The following is a 9,849-nucleotide window of genomic DNA, read 5'->3' as shown; positions in this document are numbered from 1 at the left end:
TCTTCTCCCCTTCCCCTCCAAGCCCAGTGTTGTGACCCTGTGCCCTCTCTCCCCTCAATTTTGGGCCCAGGAGTCAGGTACTAAGACTCAGTCACGGAGAGAAGTCAGGAGCTCCCTTGTGAAGGCAGACTTTAGCAAATGCATCTTCTTCCAAAGCCTTAGTGTTTTTCTTAATGTTGGCTTCGAAAGCCTAGTCTGTGGCCCAGGCTGCTACTGGTGAGCTTCTGGCAGGGTGCTGGAAATCTTGGCCAATACCAGCCGACCACTCCCCCAGCCCCCTGGGGCGTGTTTCTGGGCTTTCCCATTATCAATTAGTTGGAAATTGCACATCATTGTGTCCTGGCCTGACAACAAACACCTGTTCTGATCTACAGCCTCTTGCTGAAGGAACACCAGGAGACAGACAGCAGGTGGTGGGGTACGCTACAGGTATTGCGCTTCTTAAGCTTTTGTTTTCTGATGAAGCCTCATTCATAGGATGAAGCCGCTGTATCTGAATTCTGGGGTGAACACAATAAGTTGCACAGGGAACAGACTCAGGTGCTGCTAAATCTGTTGTGATCATAGTTGCTTTTGCAAGTTTCTTCGTTCATCTTATGTAGACAAGCCAGGCTAGACAAGGAATCCGTTGTCTAGCATAGCAACTGGCACACAGTAGGTGCTTGGTAAGTATCTGAATGACTTTATAATGCCCTGCACATTCTGCAGAGTTGGAGTGATCATTCTGCCGATACTGGTAAATCTGGAAGTATTTTTGCCTATGTTGGCACTGCCATACTTCTTTAAAATGATACTTTAAAAAGAAACTGTTCTTCAAATACAGTGCTTGTGGAAGAAGTCCTGAGGTTCCCAGTGATCTCAAATGCTGAGCAGTGGAAAGGACACTGAATAACAGAATTATGATCTGTGTTTTTACTCTGTATTCATGAAATCTGATTATCATTTCCTCTCTCTATGTATTTTTTTCTTATCCCCTTCCCCTGCAAAATGAAAAAATTCTGTAGTGAAAAGTGTGAAGGAAAGACAATTGTTTATTTCAGTTGAGCAGATAGGCTTATCAAACAAATGAAGACAAAAAAAACACATAATCAAGGGTATGATGGGAGATGAAAAACAAATTATTTTTAATGATTCATGGCAACCACATTTATATCCCATTGTTACTAGAGAAGAAAATGTCTTCAGATAATCAGTGGTCAGCAGAAGAGGATGAAGGCCAATTATCCCGACTAATCAGGAAATCTAGAGACTCCCCCTTTGTCCCTGTAGGTAAGTACAAGCCTTGACTGGATGCGGAAAACTGTAGTAACACAATGATGCCTTACCCAGTGCCATTGAGGATTGAAATGTTTCTTATAATTGAATTTTTTCAGATAATTGAAGCTAACCTCCTTTAGGCATGTGTTGAACTTTCAGAATAGTTCCTAGCACATGGTAAGCCCCCAGTAAATGTTAGCTGTTATTTGAGGCATCAAATTTTATTCTATTTTATCCATTTTGTTAGAAGTCTACCTAAAAGTATTAGTTCCTAGCCAGTCAGATGGAATAGATTGAATGAATATTAACATTTCAGCCATAACTCAGGACCATCAACAGCAGCATCAGTTTATTATATTTAAAGCCTATTAGGGACTATTGAGATGCATATGTCTCTTTGTCTTGTAAGTAATCTAAACTTAAAGTTCTTACGTCTTCTGTTTATAGATTTTTCTGTTTCTTTCTTACTACTGGGCACATTAAAAACTTCTGCTTCCAGGCCGAGCGTGGTGGCTCACACCTGTAATCCCAGCACTTTGGGAGGCCGAGGTGGGAAGATTGCTTGAGCTCAGGAGGTGCAGGTTGCAGTGAGCCAAGATCACACCACTGCACTTCAGCCTGGGTGACATAGTGAGACCCTTTCTCAAAAACAGCAAATAAACAAACAAACAAAAAACCAAAAACTTCTGCATCTAATGTTTTTAATGTTCTGTGACACCAGAAGTTAGATACCGAAGCTTGAAAGAAGTGTGAGTCAATTCAGAGGAAAGCTCTGAGTAAAAGCCTGGACCTATCTGAACACTTGTGAGCATGAACTTTGGGGTGGTCATTTTGGCTGCTCAGTGGCCGTCTGTGTTGGCTTCCTGGTGTGCTCCAGATGTTGAGTTTGATGGCAAAATAAATTCTGGACTAAAGAAGTGATACTATAATTAGGCTGGGCACAGTGGCTCACGCCTGTAATCCCAGCACTTTGAGAGGCCAAGGCAGGTGAATCACTTGAGGTCAGGAATTCAAGACCAGCCTGGCCAACATGGTGAAACCCCATCTCTACTAAAAATACAAGGGATTGGCTGGGCGTTGTGGCACGCACCCGTAACCCCAGCTACTCAGGAGGCTGAGGCACCAGAATCACTTGAACCCGGGAGGCGGAGGTTGGGCTCAGAGCAAGACTCCATCTCAAAAAATAAAAAAGAGAGATACTATGATTAGATCACCTAGTGATCTGGACCCTTAGCTGTTTATCTTTTCCCCACACATATTTAGTATGTTTACATTTTCAACAAGTATTATGTGTATGTGGACTTAAAAAAACCCACAAAACCTAAGCACCAATATTATGTTTTAAAGTCTGAGTTTTCTCTTTCTTCTCCATGGATGTATACTGCAGCCATACCTGTTTCCTTGTGTTCATTTTGTCTGGAAACTATTAAAATAATTTACTTAAATCTGACTGACATAAGTTTGCAAAAATATTAATTCCATTAAAATGTCTAAATAGGTACGTCAGATGTTCCCATTGTTACCGTGACTCTAGCAACTTCCTGTCATTATTTACATATCAAGAAAGAATCAAATTTTACTTTACAGTAATATTCTGTTTAGAAGTTTCATTTAAGACTTGTAATAGCACCCATAAGAAATGGAAGCAAACAATTTAATAGTGATTTATCTTCCTTAGCATTTTTAACTTAAAAAAATTCAAAAACTCAATGCTACTTGAACAGATCACTCTAATGAACAGAGATTAATTAATGAACAGAGACAAAGAGACATATGCACCACTGTGCCTGTTGTACATTAAATTATTTTTCCAGAGACATTTAGGTGATTAAAGTGGAAAGATAAAAGTGTTTCCAGTTAAATTCAATTACAAACAAACTAGAGACACTATATGCAAAACAGTAAAGGTCCTGACTTTAATCTCTAAAAGAAACAAAACCAATTTAAGTAAGAACAGAACTTTCATTTGATTAAGGGAAGAGAGTCAAGTTTTTGCTAAAAAATAAATAATGATAAAATTTGGTAGGCTGGTCACGATGGCTCACGCCTGTAATCCCAACACTTTGGTAGGCCAAGGTGGGTGGATCGCTTAAAATCAGGAGTTTGAGACCAGCCTGGCCAATGTGGTGAAACCCTGTCTCTACTAAAAATACAAAAATTAGCTGGGCGTGGTGGCGGGCGCCTGTAGTCCCAGCTCCTCAGGAGGCTGAAGCAGGAGAATCACTTGAACTCAGGAGGTGAAGGTTGCAGTGAGCCAAGATCGCGCCACTGCACTCCAGCCTGGCAACAGAGTGAGACTCTATCTTAGAAAAAAAAAAATTGGATATATATCATTGAATAATTTGTTTAGCTGTTGTCATTTTAACACTATCTACTATGTGTATTTCCCTGCTACAGGATGGAGGGTCCTATGCAGGTAATTTATAAAACATTTTTTATTGGTTATCTTAAGCAACTTCCATCATTATAAACACATTTGCATTGTTCAAAATCATCTTACAATCACTGTTAAGGTCTCTGCATGCATTATATCTATTTAAAGTATGTGTTGACAGATTATTTGGCTTTGCTTGTTTCACCTAACATATGTACATTTCTGTTTTAATACTCCCTACTCTTATTTATTTTTATAGCAATGGCAGTTTTTCTTCTGTTTGGGCCATTTGGGTTATTTGGATTTTCCTCAAACATAGTGTAACCCTGAACATCTTTGTGTCATTTTCTTGATTTTTCTTTTGATTACTTCCTTGGAGTATGTTCCCAGAAGTAGAATTTCCAGAGCAGGAAGCATGTTCAGTTTAATATCATTTGTTATATATTTCCAGAGTTCTTTCCAGAAGGACTTGGCTGAACTGACAGAGTTTTCAGGGTTTTACCTGTTTCCTCATGTGTCTACCATCATCAATTTTTTTTTTTTTTTTTTTTGCTGTTTTTATGTCTGTAGCACATTAGTCATTTTTATTCCATTTATTGTGAATCAGCCTATAATGTAATGATTTACTGATTCTTATTTCCATTTATTAAATGGATCATGAAAGAAGAAATATATCCTTACCCACCCATAGACACGCATATGCCAACATAGTTATTCCAAACATGCTATCCACATAAAAATTACTTGCTTTTTTTTTTTTTTTTTTTTTTTTTTTTAAGACACAGTTTCCCTCTGCCGCCCAGGCTGGAGTGCAATGGCGCAATCCTGGCTCACTGCAACCTCCACCTCCTGGTCTCAAGTGATTCTCGTGCTTCAGCTTCCTAAGTAGGCATGCACCACCATGCCTGGCTAATTTTTGTATTTTTAATAGAGACAGGGTTTTACCATGTTGACCAAGGTGGTCTCAAACTCCTGACGTCAAGTGATCCACCAGTCTCAGCCTCCCAAAGTTCTGGGATTACAGGAATAAGCCACCATGCCCAGCCTGCATTTCTTTTTTTAATTGATCCTTACATTTAGATTAAAATTTGCGTTTCTATTTACTAACAACAAGCATATGGAAACTGAAACTAAAAACATAATGCCGACCAGGCGTGGTGGCACTCGCCTATAATCCCAGCACTTTGAGAGGCCAAGGTGGGCAACCACCTGAGGTCAGGAGTTCGAGACCAGCCTGGCCAACATGGCAAAACCCCGTGTCTACTAAAAATACAAAAATTATCCAGGCGTGGTGGCACACACCTGTAATCCCAGCTACTCAAGAGGCTGAGACAGGAGAATCGCTAGAACCTTGGAGGTGGGAGTTGCAGTGAGCCAAGACCACGCCACTGCACTCCAGCCTGGGCAAAAGAGTGAGACTCTGTTTCAAGAAAAAAAAAATGGAGAGACCACTGTGTTCATGAATTGGAGGGGTGTGTGTGTATGTGTGTGTGTGTGTGTGTGTAGTAGAGGCAGGGTTTTACCATTTTGGCCAGGCTGGTCCCGAACTCCTGACCTCAAGTGATACTCCTGCCTTGCCCTACCAAAGTGCTGGCATTACAGGCATGAACTACCGCGCCTGACCCTGTGTTCATGAATTGGAAAGCACAGTATATTATTAAAGACGTCAATTCTCCCCAAGTTTACCTTTAGGCTTAATGTAGTTCCTGTCAAAACCCCAGCAAGGTTTTTGGTAGACATAGACAAACTTATTCTAAATCTTATATGGAAAGGCACAAGTCCTAGAAAAGCTAAAATAATCCTTTTTGAAAAAAGATAAAGTGGAAAGAATCACTCTGGCTGATACTAAGGCTGACCATATCGCTACAGTAATCAACACAGTGTGGTACTGCTGGAAGGTCAGATGTATAGATCAATGGGAAAGAACAGAGAACCCAAAAAAATAGGCCGGGCACAGTGGCTTATGCCTGTAATCCCAGCACTGCAGGAGGCTGTGGTAGGCGGATCACTTGGGGCCAGGAGTTCAAGGCCAGCCTGACCAACATAGCGAGACATCATCTCTACTGAAAATACAAAAGTTGGCCAGGTGTGGTGGTGCACGCCTGTAATCCCAGCTACTAGGGAGGCTGAGGCATGAGAATCACTAGAACCCACGAGGCAGAAGTTGCAGTGAGCTGAGATCGCACCACTGCACTCCAGCCTAGGTGACAGAGCAAGACTCTGTCTCAAAAGAAAAACAAACAAAAAAAAGACACACACTTTTACTGTGCAAATGTTTTCTCACTGTGTATTTTGTCTTTGTCATATTCTATCACCTCTACCATATCCTCTTTTTTCTTTCTTTTCTTGAGACAGAGTTTTGCTCTTGTTGTGCAGGCTAGACTGCAATGGTGCAATCTCGGCTCACCACAACCTCCACCTCCCAGGTTCAAGCGATTCTCCTGCCTCAGCCTCCTGAGTAGCTGGGATTACAGGCATGCGCCACCACGCCTGGCTAATTTTGTATTTTTCGTAGAGACAGGGTTTCTCCATATTGGTCAGGCTGGTCTCCAACTCCTGACCTCAGGTGATCCACCTGTCTCGGCCTCCCAAAGTGCTGGGATTACAGGCGTGAGCCACTGCGCCCGGCCCCATATCCTCTTATAGATGTTATAAATACACCATTCTATTTTCTTCAGTTTTTGTTGTTGTATTTTTATTTTGTTTTGCATTTAACTCTTACTTATCCAAAAATTGTTTTCAGGGTCTAGTGAGAAATACAAATCCAAGTTAGTTCTTCTCTATACCAATAAGTTGTACTTATGGCATTTATTAAATTATTCCAGTATCCGGGTTTTTTGTTATTGTTGCTTTGTTTTTTATTTTGAAATGAAGTCTTGCTCTGTCACTCAGGCTGGAGTGCAGTGGTGCCATCTCAGTTCACTGCAACCTCCGCCTCCCGGGTTCCAGTGATTCCCCTGCCTCAGCCTCCCAAGTAGCTGGGATTACAGGCACGCACCATCATGCCTCACTAATTTTTTGTATTTTTAGTAGAGATGGGGTTTCACCGTGTTGGCCAGGCTGGTCTTGAACTCCTGACCTCAAGTGGTCCACCTGCCTCAGCCTCCCAAAGTGCTGGGATTACAGGCGTGAGCCACCATACCTGGCCCAGTATCTGTTATCTGGCTATTTTTGTTTTGTCATGCATTAAGTTCTCAGTGTTTTAAATCTTTTTCTAGAATCTTTCCTATTTAGTTGACGAGTTCTTTGTTTCAGCACCAGTTACATAGAATCTTAGTTGTCACAGCAGTATATTCACCCCTTGACATTCGTAGGAAATGCAGAAATATTTGTATGGGCTTCTGAACTTTTCTACAATCACAGTTCTTGCCAGAATTATGCTTCTCGCGCATATATTCATACCTTTTCATCTCTCACTAAAGTTTATGGTTTCACTTTGTAAAGAAGAACAAATTTTTTCTCACTCTACTGGGTTTACTCCTTATTTGGTTACAGGAAGAGACGAGTCAAGCCAAACACTCAAAAGCTGTGGGCACTGAGATGTTGGGTTAGTTCACTTACTGGCTAAGTGACTTGCCACAGATAATGACATTGTAGCATGCACAGTTTGAAATCATTCCTCAGGAAATTACAAATGACTAGACAAGTTATTACACTGTATGGTTCTAATTTTCCTGGGAAGAGTCAAAACTGCAAATATTGGACCCAAGAATATTAAGGGCTCATTTTACAGTCTGGTAGATCAAATCCAGCTTGGTTCTTTGAAAAATGTTCTTTGCTGAGGTCTTTCCTGCTTATCTTCCAGGTTCTTATCCTGTAGACATTCTTTCATTTAACTCTCTAAGCACTTGAAAATTCTTGCCTGCCGTGTACTTAACCCATACATTTTTTTTTTTCTAGAGACAGGGTCTCACTCTGTCACCCAGGCTGGAGTGCAGTGGTGCAATCATAGCTTACTGACGCCTTGAACTCCTGGGCTCAAGGGATCCTCCTGCCTCAGTCTCCTGAGTAGCTGGGACTACAGATGTGTATCATCATGTGTGGCTGATTTTTAATTTTTTGTAGAGATGGGGTCTTGCTATGTTGCCCAGGCTGTTTTCAAACTCCTGGTCTCACACGATGCTCCTGCCCCAGCCTTCCAAATAACCCATACTTTTAAAATTCACAGGTATAGCAGGCTTTGTGTCTGTGGTGTCCTATGGTCTTTACAAGTTAAAGTACAGAAGAGATCAGAAAGTGTCAATTCATCTTATTCACATGAGAGTTGCTGCCCAAGGATTTGTTGTCGGAGCTGTGACTCTAGGTAACCTGCTTAATTTGTATCTTATGTTCAGCTGTCTTTGAGAGTATATTTATTTTATTCATTCACAATAGAAGATGAATATTGGGTCACAATGATATAATGAGAGAGGGGTAGGAAAGACTCATCTTCCCTTAGTTGAGGTTGTGGTCCAGTTGTGAGCTTAATTTTTTATGATTGCCGCTGACAAAAACTGACAAAACCCATGGTAAACAACTAGGGCAATGGGCTGTTCTTCTCTTCAGTGAAGGGAGTGGTGAATAGTTCCTATCCTATAACTCAAGAGCAGCAGTTCCAGATAGATCACAGCCTATATTGTGGCCGTGAGCCCCATCTCATGGCTAAGAGCAGCGATCATATTTCCCAGCCTATCTGAACAGCAAATGTAGTTATTAGTTTAACTAGGAAGAAGACATTTTTAGAGCCCACAAATCTCAACTGCCTTCTTCTCTCCTTCCAAGTTTCAGCAATAGGCAAATCTATTTTTATTAGTCCATAAATTAAGCAAGACCTACAAGTCAAATCCAAAGAAAAGGTATAAAATTGTCTTCATTAATTCAGGTTATACCCACAGCTAAATCAGATAGTTCTAACAAGAAGTCCATTTTAGGACCTAAAGTAATCTAAATTTGTTTGTTCTACATTAATGAGAACAGGTCACAATATTCTTAGGTGCCCTTCATGCTGTGCAGAGTAGAGTCATCCTGCCTAGGTTGGAGATGATAGAATGATGGGCATGGGGCTTGCAAGGAAAGTTATATGGTAATAATCTTATTACTGTGAGCCGTAATGTGCTCCAAATACAGGAAGCCTTACTGCAAAGTTACAGTCCTCCTTTTCATCATTCAGCAAACATTTATTGAATGCCTGCTATGTGCCAGACACTGTTTAGAAATATGACTCAGTCCCTACCCTTAAACAGTTTAGTCTCCTTAGAAAGACAGACCAAGAAAGAAAGAAGACAATATCAAGTTATAGATGCCGTAACAGAAATAGCACAGGCTGGCCAGGCGCGGTGGCTCACACCCGTGATCCCACCACTTTGGGAGGCCGAGGCGGGTGGATCACCTGAGGTAAGGAGTTTGATACCAGCCTGGCCGACATGGCGAAACCCTGTCTCTACTAAAAAAAAATACACACACACGCACAAATAGCTGGGTGTGGTGGCACATGCCTGCAATCCCAGCTACTTGGGAGGCTGAGACAGGAGAATCGCCTGAATCTGGGAGACGGAGTTTGCAGTGAGCTGAGATCATGCCATTGCATTCCAGCCTGGACAACAAGAGTGAAACTCCATCTAAAAAAAAGCCAGGCGCGGTGGCTTATGTCTGTAATCCCAACACTTTGGAAGGCCAAGGCAGGAGGATCACTTGAGGTCAGGAGTTCGAGACCAGCCTGGCCAACATGGTGAAATCTCATCTTTACTAAAAATACAAAAATTAGCCAGGTGTGATGGTGGGTGCCTGTAGTTGCAGCTACTTGGGAGGCTGAGGCAGGAAAATCACTTGAACCCGGGAGGCAGAGGTTGCAGTGAGTCGAGATCATGCCACTGCATTCCAGCCTGGGCGTCAGAGCAAGACTTCATCTCAAAAAAAGAAAAAAAAAAATAGGACAGGTTGCTATGGAAGCACAAACACAAGGGAGTGGTATTTAACTAGGGCTGGGAGGCCAGAGGAGGCTTCTCTAAGGATGTAAACCATGTACTGAACCAAGAATAAGGAGGAATTAACTAAGCAGAGAAGGACCTCAGGATTCTAGGCAGAGGAAAAAAAAAAAAGGCACAGAGGCCGGGCACGGTGGCTCATGTCTGTAATCCCAGCACTTTGGGAAGCCGAGACGGGCGGATCACGAGGTCAGGAGATCGAGACCATCCTGGTGAAACACGGTGAAACCCCATCTCTACTAAAAAATACAAAAA

At 41.8% G+C, this 9,849-nt stretch overlaps 1 protein-coding gene across 1 annotated transcript in view; it reads left to right on the top strand.

The window, feature by feature from the left end:
- Window positions 1-1,175: 1,175 nt before the first annotated feature.
- HIGD1C (HIG1 hypoxia inducible domain family, member 1C) overlaps window positions 1,176-9,849 on the top strand; it is a 16,505-nt gene continuing 7,831 nt past the window's right edge. Inside the window, exons 1-2 of the mRNA XM_011964354.1 lie at window positions 1,176-1,269; window positions 7,800-7,934. Coding sequence (XP_011819744.1) covers window positions 1,176-1,269; window positions 7,800-7,934 — 229 coding nt within the window. The remainder of the gene's footprint in view (window positions 1,270-7,799; window positions 7,935-9,849) is intronic.

This window comes from Mandrillus leucophaeus, unplaced genomic scaffold, assembly GCF_000951045.1.
Source record: "Mandrillus leucophaeus isolate KB7577 unplaced genomic scaffold, Mleu.le_1.0 Scaffold118, whole genome shotgun sequence".
Lineage (NCBI taxonomy): Eukaryota > Metazoa > Chordata > Mammalia > Primates > Cercopithecidae > Mandrillus > Mandrillus leucophaeus.
This window is presented reverse-complemented; position numbering and strand designations above follow the sequence as displayed.